This window comes from Megalobrama amblycephala, linkage group LG22 (genome assembly GCF_018812025.1).
Source record: "Megalobrama amblycephala isolate DHTTF-2021 linkage group LG22, ASM1881202v1, whole genome shotgun sequence".
NCBI classification, from domain to species: domain Eukaryota; kingdom Metazoa; phylum Chordata; class Actinopteri; order Cypriniformes; family Xenocyprididae; genus Megalobrama; species Megalobrama amblycephala.
This window is the reverse complement of record NC_063065.1, coordinates 10,382,651-10,405,191: the sequence shown is the minus strand read 5'-3', so window position 1 is coordinate 10,405,191 and position 22,541 is coordinate 10,382,651. Positions and strand designations below refer to the sequence as shown.

The window sequence follows — 22,541 nt, the reverse complement described above, 5'->3', positions numbered from 1 at the left end:
GGGTCAGATAGAGTGGGTGGGCTTCGCTTCCGCTTGTGTAATTATACTCACACTGGCACCCTCCTGAGCTCTTCATTTGATGGCGCTGGGTGTGTGTTAATGTGTTAGTATTTGTTATCTTAGTGTGAATGTGTGAATTACTGTCTCTCTCAGTCTTAGGCTTTCTGTATTTAACACCTCTGTAGACTTTGATAGTAGTACGAATTTGTGTTTCAGCATATGTTTGTGCTTGTTGTGTTATTTATGCAGCAGATCTCTTGTGCTTTGTTTGAGCTTTGCTTCTGGTTTGTTTTGGAACGGATTGTCATTCCAGCAATAGTACAAGACACTCATTGCCAGAAATAATATTGCATTTTCATAAATATATATATATTTTTTACCACAAATTATTCAATAATAATATAATTAATATTTTATTTAATTGTATTTTATTTATTTGTTCTATTATTTTAATATATTTAATTCATATTTTATTATTTTTGACTGTTTATATATATATATATATATATATATATATATTTTTTTTTTTTTTTTTTTTTTTTTCATAAAAAGGTGAAAACAAATACAAATGACTTATTTATACATGCATATTTATTAGGTTTTTAAATTGCAATAATTTGCTGGTGGAAATTATACAGCTATTATGTAACTCCATAAAACTTTATTTTTTAAGGAATATCACAATGTTTCTTCCATGTTTTAATATGAACAGTAATCTTCTGTTGTGCAAGCATTTTGTTTGCAATTTTTTTGTTTGATTACATTTTAAAAGATTTTTTTAATTGTTTGTTTTTATGCCTTCATTTGAATACCACAGTTTTTAATAATACATTTTTATTAAATCATAAATCCAGAACAAATTAATAAACAAAAAAAAAAAATCCTGAAACAATAAAACATTTCATAGATCCCTATTATTTCTTTATTTTTTAAAACAGAAAAAAAATAAATCTAGAAAAATTAAAATGTGAAAAAAGGAATTGTCTTTTTTCAGTTTTTCAATTTTAACAGTATAAAACCTTCCATTATATGTTGATGTGAATCATCATAACTGCATGATTCAGATAGTGTACCATGTTCTCATAGTTGCAAGAAACAGCCGTTTCCTCCAGTGGAGAGAGTCTCAATATTAGACCTACCGACCTTGGCTGTGTGGGCAGTCAGCGTTCCCCTGGGCCCAGAGTGGTTCTCTCTGTGAATGTGTCTTAAACTGGGTATAATGGCTCAAGTTCACTCTATTAGGTGAGGGGTAATAGTGTCTTGGAACAGGAGATTGTCAAAAGGGAACAACAGGAGGCAGGCTGGGACATGACCAAAACATGCTCTGATGATGTTGACGCCTTTTGAATCAGACCACTTTAAACTGGCAGATTGGTGGTGAATGGCTAAAGTACTCACAGACATAGAGCCTCCTACACTCCAATCTACTGTTTTTTTATAGATGCTTGCCAAGGCAAGCGTCAATATTATTATAGTGCATACTTCTAAAGTTAGAGCTTTGAACTTTTATGTACGATCATTCCCACACCTTTGTGCTACAGACATGAATGATACCGCAAATCATTTAGATTGTTGAGGAGAGGTGTGCTATTATTTTTCTAACCAGTCTCACCTTTTTTTTTCCTGGTGGGCGATGAAATGGACAAAAAAATCCTTTAGACATGCATTGCACAAGTGAACTAAGCCATTTCTAGAGGCCAGAATATCATAGAGACTTGAAAGTTGGGTTCTTTTTATTTGGAACAGTAAGCTGCTACCCAAAACCTCCTAACAACCACATAGAAACATGTTTAAAAACACCTTAGCAACTCCATAGCAACACCTTGGCAACCATCCACAACATCCTAAGAACATGGTGGCAGGTTTTGTATGGTCAAGCCCACTCACATTTTGTTCTTTTGATTTTGGCCAATTAGCAGCCAGCCAAAACATCCTGGAACTGCATAGCAGCATGCTAAAACACTCAGAATACCTTAGCAACTGCATAGCTACACCTTGGCAACAATCCACAACACACTAGCAAAGTGGCGGCAGATTTTGTATGCTCAAGCCCACTCAAATTTTCTTCTTTTGATCTGGACCAGTAAGCAACCGCCCAGAACATCCTAGCAACCACATAGAAACATGTTAAAAGGCAGTCAGAATATCTTAACAACTGCATAGCAACACCCTGGCAACCATCCTCAACAAAGTAGCAACTTGGCAATAGGTTTTATATGGTCAATCCCATTCACATTTTCTTCTTTTGACCTGGACCAGTAAGCAACCCTCAGAACATCCCAGCAACCACATAGCAAAATGTTAAATGGCAGTCCGAATATCATAGCAACTGCATAGCAACACCCTGGCAACCATCCTCAACAAATTAGCAACTTGGCAACAGGTTTTATATGGTCAATCCCACTCATATTTTCTTCTTTTTATCTGGACCAGTAAGCAAACACCCAGAACATCCTAGCAACCACATAGCAACATGTTAAAAGGCAGTCAGAATATCTTAGCAACTGCACAGAAACACCCTGGTAACCATCCTTGACAAATTAGCAACTAGGCAACAGGTCATATATGGTCAATCCTACTCACATATTCTTCTTTTGATCTGGACCAGTAAGCAACCATTTAGAATATCCCAGCAACCACATAGCAAAATGCTAAATGGCAGTCCAAATATCTTAGCAACTGCATAGCAACTCCCTGTCAACCATCCTCAACAAATTAGCAACTTGGCTACAGGTTTTATATGGTCAATCCCACACATTTTCTTCTTTTGATCTGGACCAGTGAGCAACCACCCAGAACATCCTAGCAACCACATAGCAACATGCTAAAAGGCTGTCAGAATATCTTAGCAACACCCTGGCAACCATCCTCAATGAATTACCAATTACAATTACCACTCAGAATGCCGTAGCAATTGTATAGTGACCGTCGATAACTCACTAGCAAAGTGACAACAGATTTTGTATGGTCCAGCCCATTAACGTTTTCTTTAGAAAATCTCAAATTAAAATTCAGATTGCCTGCTTATAAAAACCAGCATATGCACTACCCACTAGGCCACATCTCCCACTAATCTAACAGTTTTAATGCTTCTCCTAAATGTAATGACTGAATACAATGCTCATTTTCATTTTTGAGTGAAAATTCCTGTTTTCTCTGTGAAAGGACACTTCAGAATATAAAAGAATATTTAAAGTCTAGTGCATGTGTGTGTGTGTGTGTGTCTAGGTCAGTAAAACAATGCCATTCTGTATGAAATCTGAGAGTGTCTGTTGAGTCTTCAAAGTGAAGGGTGAACTACATTTAACGGTGAGCTTGTCTCCTGAGAGATCTATAAAGTAGAGCAGTGGTGCTGTAGGGGAATGTTTGTGTCTGGAAACGACATGATTACCTGCTTTCAGCAGATGGGAACCTATTCAGTAACCTGCAAATGACCACTGACATTCTCTGAGTTCAATAACAGGGACGCCCCACCAAATTTAGATACGACAATCTGTATTCCAGTCATGGGGAATCCACCCGTCAATCCAAGCACTTTTATTTGCATAAAAATCAGCTTACAGGCACACGTCTCTTTGTAAGACTGTCATTGTCACCAGCGTGCCCTTTTCGCAACAGTCCTGAGAGACCGTGCCTGGATCAGATGCTAATGTCAGAATCAGTAAGACACAGAGACAGAGCGTGAAACATATTGTGTGCAGTAGTCTTACATCTGCTATCTTCAGTCTTTTTCTCCCTCCCACCTCATCTGCTCTGCTTTTTCCAAAACAACGTGGGACGTGTTGTGTAACAGGGCTGAATAGTCACATCTCTCTTATTATTTTCATCAGCTAATTCCACTGTGCCTGTCACATCCTTCGTTTCTTCAGCATCAATAACGTGGATGCTGGGTCCGGAGGGGTCTCGTCAACAACGTGGTACATCGCAAACTCAAATGAGAGATGAGTTCTTCATATCACCCCGGCATTGTCACTACTGAGCAGTTTGGGGAAAAGATCAGATTATTCTCTTCGTTTTTGTTGTGGGTACAAGCAGTGCATTTTCATGTTCCCATCATATGTCAGATAAAATCACACACAAAAAAATTTAACTCAAATAATACTAGTACATAATACATAATACATTATATATTAAACTCATTTTTTAATATTGAAATTAGTTTATTTTAATTAAATAAATTAGTTAATTTTTTCATGGTATAACAGTTTAGATTACGAACCTATGGAAGCTTGTATCTGCCACAGAATAAAAAAAAGTAACGGATAATTACGACTTTTTATCTCACAATTCTGACTTTTTTCCTCACAATTGTTAGTTATAATGTCAGAATTACGATATAAACTAAACTTGCAATTCTGACTTATTTCTATTTCGCTTATTTCAATTGCGAGTTTATATTTCACAATTTTGACTTTTTTTCACAATTGCGAGTTTATATCTCGAAATTCAGATTTTTTTTCTTACAATTCTGACTTTTTTCTTACAATTGCGAGTCAATATATTGCACTTCTGACTTTTTTCTCAGAATTGTGAGATATAAACTCGCAATTGCAAGTTAAAATGTCCAGAGGAAAAAAAAAGAATTGCGACTTTATATTTTGCAATACTGACTTATTTCTTTCAATTGTGAGTTTATATTTCACAATTTTGACTTTTTTTCACAATTTCAAGTTTTTTCTCAGAATTGTGAGATATAAACTCGCAATTGCGAGTTATAAAGTCAAATTCTGTGGGAAAAGTAAATTGGGACTTTATCTCACAATTCTGAATTTTTTTCACAATTGCGAGTTTATATCTCGAAATTCAGATTTTTTTTTTCTTACAATTCTGACTTTTTTCTTACAATTGCGAGTCAATATATCGCACTTCTGACTTTTTTCTCAGAATTGTGAGATATAAACTCGCAATTGCAAGTTAAAATGTCCAGAGGAAAAAAAGAATTGCGAGTTTATATTTCACAATTCTGACTTTTTTTTTCACAATTTCGAGTTTATGTATCGCAATTCTGACTTTTTTTCTCAGAATTGTGAGATATAAATTCGCAATTGCGAGTTATAAAGTCAAATTCTGTGGGAAAAGTAAATTGGGACTTTATCTCACAATTCTGAATTTTTTTCACAATTGCGAGTTTATATCTCGAAATTCAGATTTTTTTTTTCTTACAATTCTGACTTTTTTCTTACAATTGCGAGTCAATATATCGCACTTCTGACTTTTTTCTCAGAATTGTGAGATATAAACTCGCAATTGCAAGTTAAAATGTCCAGAGGAAAAAAAGAATTGCGAGTTTATATTTCACAATTCTGACTTTTTTTTTCACAATTTCGAGTTTATGTATCGCAATTCTGACTTTTTTTCTCAGAATTGTGAGATATAAATTCGCAATTGCAAGTTATAAAGTCAAATTCTGTGGGAAAAGTAAATTGGGACTTTATCTCACAATTCTGACTTTTTTTCACAATTGCGAGTTTATATCTCGAAATTCTGATTTTTTTTTTCTTACAATTCTGACTTTTTTCTTACAATTGCGAGTCAATATATCGCACTTCTGAATTTTTCTCAGAATTGTGAGATATAAACTCGCAATTGCAAGTTAAAATGTCCAGAGGAAAAAAAGAATTGTGACTTTATATTTTGCAATTCTTACTTATTTCTTTCAATTGCGAGTTTATATTTCACAATTTTGACTTTTTTTCACAATTTCGAATTTATGTATCGCAATTCTGACTTTTTTTCTCAGAATTGTGAGATATAAACTCGCAATTGCGAGTTATAAAGTCAAATTCTGTGGGAAAAGTAAATTGGGACTTTATCTCACAATTCAGAATTTTTTTCACAATTGCGAGTTTAAATCTCGAAATTCAGATTTTTTTTCTTACAATTCTGACTTTTTTCAATTGCGAGTCAGTAGATCGCACTTCTGACTTTTTTCTCAGAATTGTGAGATATAAATTCGCAATTGCGAGTTAAAATGTCCAATTCTGAGGAAAAAAAGAATTGCGACTTTATATTTTGCAATTCTGACTTTATAACTTGCAATTGTGACTTTTTATATCACACAATTCTGAGAAAAAAGTCAGAATTGTAAGTATATATCTCATAATTGCGAGAAAAAAGTCAGAATTGTGAAAAAAAGTTGCAATTTCTTTTTTTTATTTTTTAAGGAGACATGGTGATGGAAAAAATCTATGAGAGGAAAAATCGTGTCAATGCTTTTGGGTTCTTTCACAAATGTTTTGCGTTCCCCTGAGAAGCTTTGCATCCCTATATCTACTTCGACTGAGTTGGTTTGAGTGAAAACATTTTTTTATTTAATTGTAAAAAAAATGTAAAAAAATTTTTTGCTTTTAATTTTCTTGACATTTTTTCAGTAATCAAGTTCTAAAGGTACTGCATTGGAAGATGCTTGTGATGTACTTTTGGCGGACTGTCTTTAATGCTCTTTGAGGCTCACCGCTAAATTGCTTATGCTGCATGCATGTGTTATGCAACAGTATCAGGCTAGGGTGAAATACACACCAAGGAATGTTGTCTTACCTGAAAAATTCAGAAATCAGTATTTTTTTTTTTTCTGTGAAAGTCTATCTTCTGAAAAGAAGCTACTTTTTAAAGCTGCATCTAATAAACTGCCTTTCTGTCTAACCTATTCCTCATAAACTTTATGTATATTAGTTAACTTTGTGGCCTTTTGATTACAACAGAAACACGTAGACAAAACCACTTGGAAAATTTCCACAATGGAAATCTATGGGCCAATATGGTACTCCATAGACTACCATTGTAAACATTTATCTGTCAACACATTTTTAAAAAACATTTTTTTGAATGTTGTCACATTGGATAAAAGACAGTTTGAGTGGCTAAATGTGCCTCCTTATAATCAGACTTCAAACGCCAGCATTTCTCTTTTTCCTTGTCTTGTTCAATGCATTGTAATGAATAGTTTCCTGACAGATCGTTCTTCTTTTAGTCCTCTTCGCTTGGTGCTCTTGTTAAAACATCGTTTAAGGCAGTGGAGCGCAACATTGAATTGTAATTCTGCTGTAGCTGAACCAAGTCTTACCTCATATATTTGTATTTTAAGACACACCTGGCCCAGCCTGAGATTCAGTATAAGGAACTCCCTGCCTCAAGGTGATGCCTTTGAGTCGGTACATACTGTGTGTGCATGCATGCTACAATCCTCTTTGGCCTCACAAAGCTATCAAACATAAGTGCTAGTTATCTCCAAAGCAAAACGAACAAGTGCTTTGATACTAATCATTGGTAAGGCCCAGGAGAGGCTTCAAACAAGTGCTTACTTGACATCACAGTAAGAGGCGGCATTTATTTCGTTATCAAAAACAACTAACAGATACCGTACAGCAGTGTCTGCAGTACTGCTATTCACACTGGTAACACCATGGTAAAATAAAATGTTTTAGCTGAGTTTTAGAGTTTAGAATTGAATGTGATTTTATATATATATATATATATATATATATATATATATATATATATATATATATATATATATATATATATATATATATATATATATATATATATATATATATATATATATACTGTATATATAATTTGGATTAGGAGATGCAAACATGAAAAACATCCTATGACAGGAATAGTTCACTGGACAGTCAACAGTCATTTATGTCTTCATCAGTCGGCTCTCTCAGCTCTGTGATGTCCTCTGGTTTACATCATCCTATAACAGACTCGAGACAGACAATGTGAGCTGCACACCGAATATGCAAACATTTAAAATCCTATGATGTAAGACATGGATCTTCACTACTCATCTGGCTGATTAGGTAAGAAACCAGCCTGAGGGAATACTTTAGCAATTGGCTTCACTAAGACGACACGGATTGTTTGAGTAAGATAATACAGCGTAGAGGATATATACAGTTAAACTCTTTCTCATTTTTCCTCTTTCGGATCAGCTTTCGGAACAAGACCACTAACAGATTTGTGAAGTTGTTGTTTATTAGCCCTGTTTCCTTTGCTTGCTCACAGCGGACTGGCTGTCTTAATTATAAAAGCAACAGCTGAGCGAACGTTTGGTGCTTAACCCGGCCCTTGCTTCTCTCTGTTTCTGTATCCCTCTCTTATTTAACCTTTCCCCCATTTCTTTTACGCCACACAAACCCTCACAAACACACTGACCACAGCCAGTTCTGACCCCTGTAATGAAGCTGGGGGTCTGTGTTCTTTGCAGATGGGCAATTTTCCACGCTTTGGGTCAGAGGGTTATTATCTCTTCCTGTCAGGAATGTCAGGAATTTCCTGCACTTTCCTCTTCCGGCTGTGAGAGCATAGAAACCGTGCCCACCCATGTGACCGCTCGGCATCGGATTACCTCACTCGCAGACTGTGGGAATGGTCCGCGCACGATGAAAACAAAGCTTCAGCCGGAGTTCCATTTGCTAAACTGGAAACTGCAGTATGAATTTGTCTTTGCAACTCTTGTTTTGTATATTGAGATTCCCTGTGCATTTCTGTTTTTGTGCATTGTGATTTGTTAAAAAGACAGCTGTCAATCAAACATCAGCATTTTAGGACAGTCAGGACTTGTAGACTTGGTTTTCCATCAGTTGGTGTCTGCAGGATTCAGAGTTCTCCACTGTCTCCTGTGTTATAGGTTTGGATGTTGTTTGAATTTGAGCAATTCCGATTCTTATCGATTCCCAGTTTTGATTCCAATATGGTAAAAAAAATAATAATAATAATGAAGTCAAACATTTAGATATCAAACATATTTATTCTCCGTCTTTTTGCAAAACATTCTGTTGCAGCTGAATACTATGAACAAAAATCGGCAGCGTGAACAACCAACTAATAAACTAGACTAACTAATATAAATTTCAAACATTATTGAAAACAAGTAAACAGTCAGTAATACAATAAGAGCAAATAAACAAATTAGTAATAGAACAAATAAATAAAACTGAAAAAAGAACAGAAATTGAAGTCAAATGTAAAATAAAACTGCATAGTTTGCATTTTATAAATATTATATAGATTAATCCTTATTAAAGTAAAAAGTTATTCAGTCAAAAGATCAGTGAGTCTTTTTTTCTTTGATTAACAGTGATGACACAGACAGCAGCAGATTTATTAGGCTACTGTCACTTTAAGACCTAATGCACGGATCCATTATACTGTTACACATGCGTTTTGTTTCTCAACTGTTTGTTCAAGACGTAACAGACTGTGTTTATAAGGATATTTTGACATCATTTTGTGTGTTTTTCATAGTTCAAGCGCAAGAAGACGCAAAAGAGAACTCAATTCAGTATTTGTGTGCCGAATTGAGTTCTCTTTCACGTCTTCTTTGGCTTGAATGGTTTAAAACCATTAATTAATAATCAATAAGTAGAATCGAAATTTTCATTTTAATTTCCAATCCTATTGGTAGCTCTACTACACTCTAAAAAATGCTTTTGTTCAGCAAACAAAATTAATGCAACAGTTTGCATCAATCTTTTTGAGTTATGACAACTTCTAATGAAATTATGTTCAACCAACAAATTACACAGAGTTAGAGTGTTAAATGTAACTTATTCAGCAAGTAAATTAAATGAACAAGTAAAACATGACTACTTTTTTTCTTTTTTTTTTACAAAAAAAATCAATTAATGTAGAAATTTGAGTTTAAACTGCACACCATATTAAGTTGTTAATGTAAAATAATGTAATTATCAATGTTATTTTGTCAACAGAATTCATCAAAATAAAATTTAATATATAAATAAATGTATTATACATTTATTACAATAAAAATGTAATATAAATATATTTAATAAATAAATCAATAAATTAGAGTGTTTGAATTATTAACTTGCAACCATGCATTTATTTAAGTTCTGGTAACTGGTACCCTGAATATCTTTTTTGGAGTGACTGCATGATATGGGGGAAAAGCTAATTGTGATTTTTTTTTTTTTTTTTTTTTTTTCTCTCTCTCTCTCTCTGAGTAAAAACTGTATTTTATTTAAAATGCAACCAAAAAAGCTCCAGGTTTGTGTATAAAAAAAAAATAGTGATTAAATATCAAAATGACTATGCTAATAGTAGTAGTAGTAGTAGTAGTAGTAGTAGTAGTAGTAGTAGTATTAAATGACAATAATAATAATTATTATAATTATTTTATTTTCACTGAACAACTGTAAAATGACAGTTCTAACATTTATGGCTGTCTTAAATTCTTAATTTTCAAACATTAAACCATCAAGCCCTTATTGCTTCTCTTTTGTTGACAACAGTTGGATTATAAACACTTCTCATTACACATTTGGGAAGATGGTTGGCACATGTTGCGTTCTCAAATGCATGTTATAACCACAAATCACAACAGTCAACCATAAAAGATCATTCACATATAGAAGTGTTTGAAAAAAACAGCCTGTTGATGGAAAATGCTCAAATAAAAAATTAAGTTTCCACATGAGAGTAGAATGTCTGCTTTTAATTTAATTATAGTTGACTATAATAACACTGGTAGAATGATATACAGAAAATAAATACATTCAATAATAAAATGAAATAAATGTTTTTTTATTTTATTCAATATGCAACCAACAGCAAATCAAGAGCCGATAGCCTCACTTTGAAACATTTAATTAAATTGCAGCCTTTGCGATTTGATAATCATGCTAAGCCTGGTGTTTCAATTAATCGTGCAGACCTAATCATTTTGTTAGACAAATTATTGCGTTTTAGTGAAGTAAGGTTTTTTTTTTTTTTCAATAGAATATACAGCATTTCAAGCTAGCAGGGACGGCACCGCCATGCAAACTGACTCCAGCCACATTCCTGTGGTCAGCCAGAGAATATGTTTTTAGATGGGCATGTTTGTATGTGCGCGTGTGGAGAAAACCCTGTTTGTGTTGGACTGGTGGTTGTTCAGAGGGCTGGTATAGGGTACAGACTTCATTACACTGGCCCATCTCCTGCATTCTCCCTCCCTCCATCTCTCCCTCTGGCATCCTTCCCACCTGCATATTATTAGACTGCCGTGCAGGGCAGACAATCAAGGCGGGAAAATAGCCTCAAAATGGAGGCCCGGGAGGGAAGGATTGCACGGGAACGGTGTTTTGGGAATGTGAACGAAGAGGTTGGACTGTACCATGTGTTCTATGACAAACAGTGTATCCTCAGTAGACTTAGTTGCTCCCTATAATAAGCTTGAGAACTTGTTTAAGAGTGCAATTATGTTTTAATATACAGTATTAAATCACCCTCTGAATAGCATTTCTGTGTGGAAGGTTGTTCGGCTCGTTTGCGTCTCGTTATGCCTCAGAGCCCAGCTTGTCAACTGACAGGTAATTATAGTTGGATAGAAAATCAGAGGGTCTGGAGCCTATGTCTGTGTCTTTGGTGACGCCCACCCAATCTCTCAAATTAGTTTCGCACAAGTACATTACGATCTGTTTATAGACGCTCCTTGTGTGACTGTTCTTTTATTTTTCTAAAAATTTTAATTTTATTTTGGGATGTTGCAAAGCTTGTGTAACTGTTCCTTTATAATAAAGAGGACAGCAATAATTTCAAATGTGTCACCTGTTCTGTCTCAACATTAACTCAGATTTGCTGAAACTTGCCAGTGATTTCTCACCGATTTTTTTTTTTTTACAAGAAAAAAAATAAATTAGTGTGTTTTTGTTTTAAAACAGCGTTTTAAAATGAAAATGATCCTCGTCTACACTGGCGTTTCCACAGCGTTTCAGAAACGATCTCCGTCTACATTACACGGCCGAAAACGCATGTCACATGACTGTTCATGCACACTGGGCATGCGAGTATAAGTGTAAACGGTTGCCTCTTGCGCATGTAGGTAGCTGCAGTATTTTTTTTTTTTAAAATGCTGAGTTTAACCAAAGACTATAGAATAACACAAGACGTGTCACTCGTATTGTTTTGAATGGGAGAAAGTGTAACGCGCAATATGGCGGAATAAGTCCCACCTTCTAAAGCCAAGAGCCAATCGCCGACTGGTAAAGTCATCGCGTCACTTCAGCGGCCGTTAGAATCACCGGTTTCTATAGAAACAGTCAGACGCGCGCCTCCGAAGAGACGCGCGCCTCCGAAGAGACGCGCATTTAGGTCTGCGCATGCGCATTAGCTTGATCCAGCCTGAAAAAAATACAGTTTTTTTTGTCATGATTCGAGCGTTTAGAAACTAAATGTATGAGTCGGTTGTTGTTAGATTTCATTGGTGATTTCAAATATGAAATTTAATCGTAAGGTTGGCGAACAGTTTTGGGGAATCTGATGTTTCCCCATTCAAAGAGATTGGAGCTGCATGATGCCCAGGATGCCCGAGAGGCGTTTCAAAGATGGCCGCCGAGTGAAATGAGTTGTCTTAAAGGGACTTTGGTTTAACTGCACAATGGCTGCTAAAAATTACAAAAAAGCCAGCAAAGATTGCAGTTCAGTCTCCATGTTATTGTTTACACAGTCGTCAAGGATACGCAGAGCGAACGTGGGCAGCCACGCCATCGTTTTCAAAGTCTCCGTTTTGGTCCATTGATACTGAAACTCAATCCTGGCGTTTTCAAACTAAAACAGGCTCTGCAGCGTTTTCGAAAGTCTCAGTTTTCGAGGTTCGAAAAAGCTGGCGTAGTGTAAATGACAGGTGTAACTGTAGCAAAACTTATGCATTTTAAAACGAAAACACACTAGTGTAAACAGAGCCTGAGTTTCTATTCTTTAAAGGGTTAGTTCACCCAAAAATGAAAATTCTGTCATTTATTACTCACCCTCATGCCGTTCCACACCCGTAAGACCTTCATTAATCTTCAGAACACAAATTAAGATATTTTAGTTGAAATCCGATGGCTCTGTGAGGCCTCCATAGGGAGCAATGGACACTTCCTCTCTCAAGATCCATAAAGGTACTTAAAACATATTTAAATCGGTTCATGTGAGTACAGTGGTTCAATATTAATATTATAAAGCGATGAGAATATTTTTGGAGCGCCAAAAAAAAACTAAATAACGACTTATTTAGTGATGGCCGATTTCAAAACACTGCTTCAGGAAGCTTCGAGCATAATGAATCAGTGTGTCGAATCTGCTGTTCGGAGCGCCAAAGTCATGTGATTTCAGCCGTTGACAGTTTGACACACGATCCGAATCATGATTCGACACACTGATTCATTTGTGCTCTGATGCTTCCTGAAGCATTGTTTTGAAATCGGCCATCACTAAAAAAGTCGTTATTTTGTTTTTCTGGCGCTCCAAAAATATTCTCGTCGCTTTATAATATTAATATTGAGCCACTGTACTCACATGAGCCAATTTAAATATGTTTTTAGTACCTTTATGGATCTTGAGAGAGGAAGTGTCCATTGCTCCCTATGGAGGCCTCACGGAGCTATCGGATTTCAACTAAAATATCTTAATTTGTGTTCTGAAGATTAACGAAGGTCTTACAGGTGTGGAACGGCATGAGGGTAAGTAATAAATGACAGACTTTTTAATTTTGGGTGAACTAACCCTTTAACTGTGTGTACTCATATACTTATTGTAAGTGAAAATAAATGAGGCAATTGTGGAAATTGTATTTATTTATTAATTTATGTACTTTATTTCTTATACATATAGTCGACATTCTGCACTGTTGCATTTAGTTTCGTTTATTTCTTTTTTAAATATTATTTTATAATTTTAGTTCATGTTTCTTCCACTGAAAAGTCATTCTTTTGTTTTACATGGCCATTTTCCATCAACAGGGTTTTTACCTTTTAAGACTTCTATATATGAATGACCTGTTATGATTGGCTGACATGACTTGTCTTAATATGTAAAATGAGCAGCATCCCCAAATATGCTGAATATTATACACAAAGGCTCTCATATGATAAAGGAGGATATTTACTTTGGGACTATTTATTAAAAAAGGAAATTCCTGTTTTCCATAATATCTTCCTTTTAAATCACACTTGTGTAGTGCAGTCACTTCTGAAAATAGAAGCAGGTGACCTGCTGTACTAATCCAGGTGGTTAATAATGGCTCCAGCCAAGGCTTGTTGTTTGGGGATCATCATAAAGACTAATGTACTTGGGCTGGACTGAGTTTTTGTCAACCTCATCAAGCTGTACTGGGCCACAGGAAGCGGATTTCCTCATGGTCTGATGCTCTGTGTGACCTTATGTGTTTTCCAATAGCAGTAATCAGACAGATGCTGTTAGCTATTACCCTAATGCTTCTTCCATTATGAGATTGAGACCCGCTTGGCTCACGGGTTTTATTTTTATTTAACCTTTATATAGGGAGGTTAGACGTGCAGAGATATTAAAGCTTTTGAACAAGAGATACTGTACCTGGCCAAGATCAGCAATGGCACAAAAAGTTTGAGACTCCCAGTTGAATAAGTTATCCTATTTAGTACCCAAATAATAGGCTGAAAATCACAATCCATTTTTTTTTCTGCAAACAGTTGTACTGCTCTGTACTAGTTCCTGATTTATTGAAAGTGTATAATTGCTTGATTGTTACCACTTTAAGGTGCAGTAACAACAGACATTACTGCAACAACGAGAGCACTTGGCCCTCACGACTGACCTGGATAACGTGAAACCCAATCTGTACCGTGCCAGTTTAACACGCAGCAGGTCACAAGATAGGAGTATGACTAGAAAGACACATCTAGACCGACATCTCAGTCATCAGTGATTGAGCCTATTGTTACTCAATTTAAAAGGAAAAATAAAAAATACACATTTTCCAAATGCTATTTTGCTCACCCCTTCTGTTTTGCCAATTGCCATACTCCTGAAAAATATCATGCACATACATGTGCATAGCCAGAATGTTATTGTAAGATGGGCAAATGAATTACTTAAAGGACAGCTTTTGTTTTGTTTTGTTTTGCAAATGAGTTACTTCAAAAGGAGAGCTTTTGTTTTGTTTTTGTTTTGTTTTGCAAATTAGTTACTTTAAAGGAAAACTTTTGGTTTTTGTTTTGCAAAGAAGTTACTTCAAATGGAAAGCTTTTGTTTTGTTTTGTTTTGTTTTGTTTTGTTTTGTTTTGTTTTGTTTTGCAAATAAGTTACTTCAAATGGAAAGCTTTTGTTTTTGTTTTGTTTTGCAAATGAGTTACTTCAAAATGGTCCGTGTATCTTTTGGTCATTCATTTTTTCATTTAATATTGAAATCAGAAAATTAAAAAAAACGGCACCTTTTTCCGCTTTTAATTTTTTTCAAACAAAATGAAAAACAAGAATTTGGCTTGATTTCTCTTTTTTTTTCATTTTTCATTCAGTGGTAGAAAATGAATAAACAACTTGAATATTTGATCTCAACATGTGGGCGGGAATGAAACACCCCTTTCCGCTGATTGGCTGACCAAACATTAAACAATGTCATCATCAGTTATAACCCTGATTGGAAAGCTTTTGTTTTGTTTTTGTTTTGTTTTGTTTTGTTTTGCAAATGAGTTGCTTAAGACAACGTGCTTTCAACGTTCAGCATTTTCCACTTAACATTATATTGTCCTTCCATTTTGTTTGCGTTGCCGTTATAGCAGATGCTGTTGATGACAAGGAAATGTGCGAGAAAATAGTTTCTCAGGATTAAGCCAGGTAAAGCGTTAATGTCCCAGCGACATGGCCGTAACGCATTGCTTTCAATGAGAATTGAGAAATATTTAGTGTCAAACTTCCACTGAGGCAAAGGGCATGGGAATTTTGTCTTCACGAAAATCACATATTGGGGTAGCCTAATTTTGTCATCATTTTGTTATATTTTTAATTTGAACAGCATAAAGTGACTCCTGATCCCAAACAAATTCTCAATATAAAACAAAATAAAACACCTAACAGAGCCAGACGAAAAAGTCACAGTAATTTAGATGTCGTTTTGGCCTTTATTCATGTAAAACAGAGTAAAAAGCAAAATGATGGGATTGAGACCACAAGCGGGAACATAATGTTAGAGCGCTAAACAAGAGGCTATAAGGTTTAGAAATTTAATGTTTAGGTTAAAATATAAATGTACAAATAATAATAATAGTAATTTAATGAATGAAAATTAATCAATGTCATTTAGGCTGGCTCTTGAAGCGAGTCGTTCTATTGACGCCAGAGGAAAAGGCACTAGAGGGCGCTTTAGCATCTGTGTGTATGACGAGAAACACTGGAAAATAAATTTAGCATTTTTACATATTAAAAAACAAGTTGTATATCATTTATATTATTTTTCACTAAATAATAATCTTACATAAAGAAAATTAGCTTGTATCTGCTAATGCTATTCATCATCAGTGTTAAAATAAAAAACAAAGAAACTGCATTTTCCATATTTCATTTCTGGTTTAAAAAAGGAAAAACGAATGGATGCAAAAGTACACGGACCCTTTTGTTTTTCTGTTTTGTTTTGCAAATAAGTTACTTCAAAAGGAAAGCTTTTTTGTTTTGTTTTGTTTTGTTTTGTTTTGTTTTGTTTTGTTTTGTTTTGTTTTGTTTTGTTTTTGTTTTGTTTTGTAAGATTGTCCCTTTATTTTGGCATGGTGCAAACTGTTCTTTTACAATAAAGAGGACATCATTTTTTTTTTTTTTTTAATTTAATTTAATTTTGACCCTTGACATCATACATATGTTTGCATAGCAACTATAAAGCGTTTACCTGATGTTAATCTTGCAACTGACTTGAACATTTTTTCTTAAGGATATTAGACCCACTGCTATCATCTTACCCACATTCAGCATTTACAAATAGGAGTTTTGTGTCAAATAGGGAGCTTTTAATGCGGGTTTTGTAAGTGTACTTGAGACATATTGCTGTACACTATGACGTTCAGTTGTATTCAAGGAATGCAATCGCAGAACAGCAGGCGTGTAAGCGCGGGGGGCAAAGGTGACAGAGTCGCCCATGGAGACGCGTTCTGTGTACCATAATACACAAAAGGAGCTGTTTGCACACTTGTTCGGTCATGTGTGCTTTATACGGTAACCAATAAGCAAACTCCAACGGACCGTTGTTTTTTCTCTCGTTACGACCTCCTTCGTGAATGTGCGCTGTATGCGAGGCCGACGGGTTTTAAGTTACAGGGCAGGGAAGGTAAAGCCCCAGATGTTTTGAACAGTTTGTACATTGCAGTGACCAACGTGTGGTGTGTGTGTGTTTTTCTCTGTCACAGTCTCCCAGTCCAACAGCAGTTTAAAGAAACACAGGAACAGAAGTATCTTTAGTCCCTTCTTCTGCTGTTTCCGGGACTATAATGCAGAACCACCAGCCACCAACAACAAGACCTGCTCCCTCCCTCCACCTGCCGAGGAGAACAGCAGCCCTCCAAAGGTGAGGCCTCATTTATTTCTCTAATGGCACTTTTACCTGCGTGAAAATCTTTGGCACTGGATGCATGAAATTGGACAGCTTAGTTAACTGCATTTGAATTGCTAAGGTTGTGTGGGCTCAGAATAACGTATTTTTATTAGCAAACTTTGCTCATTTTCTCTCGGTTTAGCTGAGGGCTTTTTTTTTTTTCTTGTTTGCGAGCTGCGCCCGAATGCAGGCTCTGTGCACGCTGTTCCCGTGTCCATACCGCAAAGTTTTCCAGCTGTTCCGAACTCTGTGAACCCACCGTGATGTTTACCATCCAGTTCTAGAAATGATGGGCCTGCTTCCCCACACACACATTCTTCAGTTTCCACACACACGCTCGCTCTCTCTCTAACATTCCTGAACTGGTTCTTTAATTCCAATAAAGTGTGTGTCTTGTGTGATTGATTACTTGCTGCCCAGTTTGTTCCTTCCCCTCTTTTTCTTTTTCTTTCTCTCTTTCTGCCATTTGCTATGTACACTTAAGAGGGAGTATACTAAGAATGCATTGCGCATGCTGATAGTGTTGTTTATTTGCACGTTGTTTGGGCTGTTTTCATTTTAATAAAGCACTTATGCAAAGCAGGTCACCACAAAGGACAATAAAAAGCACAAATGAGATCTCTTAAATATTTTAGTTGTTTCTCCTTTAGGGAAGAAATCAAATTGAGAGCAAATTGAGACTTTTGCTAACAAAATACTAAAGTCTGCAATAAATAGTCCATGATTTCTTCAAATTCTTACATGAAAAATCTGAGCTAATTAATTTGTTATAACATTAATTTTACATTAGAATTGGTAGAATAAAAGTAAAAACAAATTTCTATTTTAATTTTAATTTTAGGAGAAACATCTGAGACAGAATCGATACTTGAAGGAAACACAACTCCAATAAAACTCCTTTGCTATAAAAGAGCAACCTTTGAGAAATTAAATTTTGAGAAATCCTAATTAAAGGTGCAGTAAGCAAATTCTGAAAACGCTGTTGAAAGCGGATTGGCTAGAGCACCAAAAAACACTTGTAGCCAATCAGCAGCAAGGGGCGTATACACTCATGCCGGGGGAGGAGCCTGTGTAGCATAGCGTGTTTGTGATGTTGGGGGCGGGGCTTTCAAGATAGGGGTGTGATCCCTTTTTTTAGGGGCGTGTTTGTTTTGGTGATTTCAAATATCAACAGCGATTCTCAGAAATCGCTTATTGTAGCTTTTAAAGGGTTAGTTCCCCCCAAAATAAAAATGTGGTCATTAATTACTCATCCTCATGTTGTTTCACACCTGTAAGACCTTCGTTCATCTTTGGAACACAAATTAAGATATTTTTGATAAAATCCGATGGCTCAGTGAGGCCTTCATTGCCAGCAAGATAATTAACACTTTCAGTGCCCAGAAAGCTACTAAAGATATATTTAAACAGTTCATGTGACTACAGTGGTTCGACCGTAATGTTATGAAGCGACGAGAATACTTTTTGTGCTCCAAAAAAAAAAAAAAAAAAAAAAGACTTTATTCAACAATATCTAGTGATGGGCGATTTCAAAACACTGCTTCATGAAGCTTCAAAGCTTTATGAATCTTTTGTTTCAAATCAGTGGTTTGGAGCATGAAAGTCACGTGATTTCAGTAAACGAGGCTTCGTTACGTCATAAGCGTTTCAAAATTTCAGTGGTTCACAACTGAGGGGCGTGGCTTTGGCAGTTTGATACACGCTCCGAACCACTGATTTGAAAGAAAAGATTCATAAAGCTTCAAAGCTTCATGAAGCAGTGTTTTGAGATCACCCATCACTAGATATTGTTGAAATTTGTAGTCGTTATTTTGTTTTTTTGGCGCACAAAAAGTATTCTCATTGCTTCATAACATTACGGTCGAACCACTGTAGTCACGTGAACTGTTTTAAATATGTCTTGAGTAGCTTTCTGGGCATTGAAAGTGTTAATTATCTTGCTGGCAATGGAGGCCTCACTGAGCCATCGGATTTTATCAAAAATATCTTAATTTGTGTTCTGAAGATGTACGAAGGTCTTACGGGTGTGGAACGACATGAGGGTGAGTAATTAAAGGTGCCCTAGATTCAAAAATTGAATTTACCTTGGCATAGTTAAATAACAAGAGTTCAGTGCATGGAAAAGACATACAGTGAGTCTCAAACCCCATTGTTTCCTCCTTCTTATATAAATCTCATTTGTTTAAATGACCTCCGAAGAACAGGCAAATCTCAACATAACACCGACTGTTACGTAACAGTCGGGGTGTATGCCCCAATATTTGCATAATGCCAGCCCATGATGTTCCCAACATTATGAAAGGCATTAGACAAGGGCAGCCAGTTAACGTCTGAAGCTGCACACAGCCGAATCATCAGACTAGGTAAGCAAGAACAACAGCGAAAAATGGCAGATGGAGCAATAATAACTGACATAATCCATGATAGCATGATATTTTTACTGATATTTGTAAATTGTCTTTCGTAGCATGTTGCTAATGTACTGTTAAATGAGGTTAAAGTTACCATCGTTTCTTACTGTATTCACGGAGACAAGAGCCGTCGCTATTTTCATTTTTTAAACACTTGCAGTCTGTATAATGCACAAACACAACTTCATTCTTTATAAATCTCTCCAACAGTGTAGCATTAGCCGTTAGCCACGGAGGACAGCCTCAAATTCACTCAGAATAAAACTTTAACATCCAAATAAATACTTTACTCACATAATTCGAAGCATGCATACAGCATGCATGACGAACATCTTGTAAAGATCCATTTGAGGGTTATATTAGCTGTGTGAACTTTGTAAATGCGCTAGGGGTGTAACGATTTATCGCAGTACGATATATCGCGATGCAAAAATGTTACGATATGCATCGTAGAGTGATGGCGATGCTTTTACGATATGACGGCAGTCTAATCTTATTGGTTGAGCTGCCAACGTGACCTACTCTGCAAGGTGGGATTGAGAGAAGCCGGTTGTCACCGCATATAAATGGTCTGTCTCAATCAGCTCTCTAGTTCAGTAAGTGTTTCGGGCACACATTGAATCTTGCAAGCAGGTTTAAACGTTTCTCGCGTCTGTCTCTTGCTTGGTTGCGTGAGAAAAGTCGTGGCTTTCCTTTACCGCAGTGCCACAGCAACAGCTGTGCTCACAGAAAAGCAAAAGATGCTTGCGATGCTTTGCTTTAAGAAGTTCCGCGGGGCCGTTCACATGTTGCGTCTTTTCCGCGTGCAAGTCAGTTATTTCAAATGTAGCCGCGCGCTCATAATGGGATCAACACGGTCGCGACGCGCATCCGGTGCGTTTTCCAGGCGCATCGAGATGAACAATTCTCAACTTTTCAGAATGCCGCAAGCGCACCGCAGGTCGTGTGACAAGAATCAACCGATCAACCGATCTTATCTCCATAAATATATCTAGTAGTAAAGCTAATGCAAGGGCTAGAAATCATTTATCCTTTGCAGAAACTTCCTGATCCTCTTCGAGAGCTCAGTTCATGGTTGCATAGCAACGGCCGACGCCACGGGAGCGCAAGTGCTTTGGAAAGAAGGAGAAGCGGTGCGGCCGCGCCTTCCACGCGTTTTTAGACGCGATATGTGAACGGTCCCTATTCATAATTCTAAGTTCATGTTAAATTTAACATTCTTTTTCAGTGACAGACAGGCCTATTCAGCTGTTGATCTGAATACAGAAGGTTTTTATTAAACCTTGAAATGTGATCTTGTATGTACAACAAGAAAAATTATTGAAATTTGTTGATGTTTTTTGAATAAATCTTGTTTGAATTTCAGTTTCATTTTGTTCAAAATATCGTGATACGTATCGTATCGTGAACTCCGTATCGAGATACGTACCGTATCGTGACCTGAGCGTATCGTTACACCCCTAAAATGCGCTGTAATATAGTCGACAGCTCATGTGGCAGGGAGCATGCGATTTAAGGGGGCGGCGCCAAGTGTAAATCAGTGCATTGTTAATGATGCCCTAAAATAGGCAGTTAAAAAAATTAATTAAAAAAAAAAATCTATGGGGTATTTTGAGCTGAAACTTCACAGACACATTCAGGGGACACCTTAGACTTATATTACATCTTGTGAAAAAGCATTCTTGGGCACCTTTAATGACAGAATTTTAATTTTTGGGTGAACTAACCCTTTAAGACTACAGTTTATCAGTAGCCTAATAAAAGCTGTTTTATTTCATTTTACATGGAGCAGACCACCTCACGGGGATCACATGACCAGCTGAACACTACTCGCTTTATCCCCCTTTTATCTGACACATTTGTTCACATAAGACTTTTTTGTTCACCAAGAAGACTGGCACAATATTACCAAAAAATTACAGAGTAGAGTACACGTTCAAATACTTCTTTCAGCCCATCAGTGTCTTTTGCCGATTGTTCAGCGTATTTACCTCTCACTCTCTTTCTTGTTCTTTTTCTTTCTGTCTCTTGCACACATCCAAACACACACACATACACACAAACGCTGGGCAGTGTACCGTGTGAAATGACCTCACTGTCCGTGGTGAAACTTTAAGCCACGGCGCTCCACAAACACTCGTGTGTGCTGCCAAAGCAGGTACAGGCAGCTATAAATGGATCTGAATCAGATCGCATTACTGCGAATGTTTGCTTGTAAATGACTCGCGATCTGCAGAGGAATGTCCTGCCATTTTATATGTGCATGCACTCTAAGCTGCCCTGTTTTAGACCCACAGATACTTAAAATGAAACCCATGTGTTTTCCAGCCCTCACAGAGAGAATCCTGGCAAGATTACACTGTGAACAAGGATGTGATTTTTGTCAGCATGTCTCTGTGTGTTTTAGTCATGTAATAATAATGTACAACTGTTCGTAATCTCTGTTGCGTTGTTTGCTTTACAGTGTCGTGTTTGTTGTGCTTGTTGTTGTTTTTTTTGATGATCCTCTTTCTCCCATTTTGCTTTTTTTCTCTGTCTTTCTATTTTTTTTTTTTTCTCTCTCTCTCTGGTTTTATTTCTCAGTGTGATCAGGTCCAGGTCATCCCTATTCCCAGTGTATGTATTAGGCCTATCTTTTTTTTTTTTTGCCTGCATGCTTATGCATGTATTTTCTCTATTGAAAGAAACCTGCCTGGTTTGTTTTTCTGGGTTGCGTTTAGTTCCTTTACATTACATAAAAAATAAAAAGCAGTATCTTGGAAAACAGCTACATATTGTGCATAAATGACAGGGATTTAAAA

The 22,541-nt window shown here is 36.3% G+C and overlaps 1 protein-coding gene across 2 annotated transcripts in view; it reads left to right on the top strand.

The window, feature by feature from the left end:
• ctdspla (CTD (carboxy-terminal domain, RNA polymerase II, polypeptide A) small phosphatase-like a) overlaps positions 1–22,541 on the top strand; it is a 49,402-nt gene that overhangs the window by 7,863 nt on the left and 18,998 nt on the right. The window contains exons 2-3 of one of the 2 annotated variants that reach the window (XM_048175581.1): positions 17,145–17,302; positions 22,324–22,356. In XM_048175581.1, the coding sequence (XP_048031538.1) occupies positions 17,145–17,302; positions 22,324–22,356 (191 nt within the window). The remainder of the gene's footprint in view (positions 1–17,144; positions 17,303–22,323; positions 22,357–22,541) is intronic. The other variant, XM_048175582.1, reaches the window with a different exon arrangement.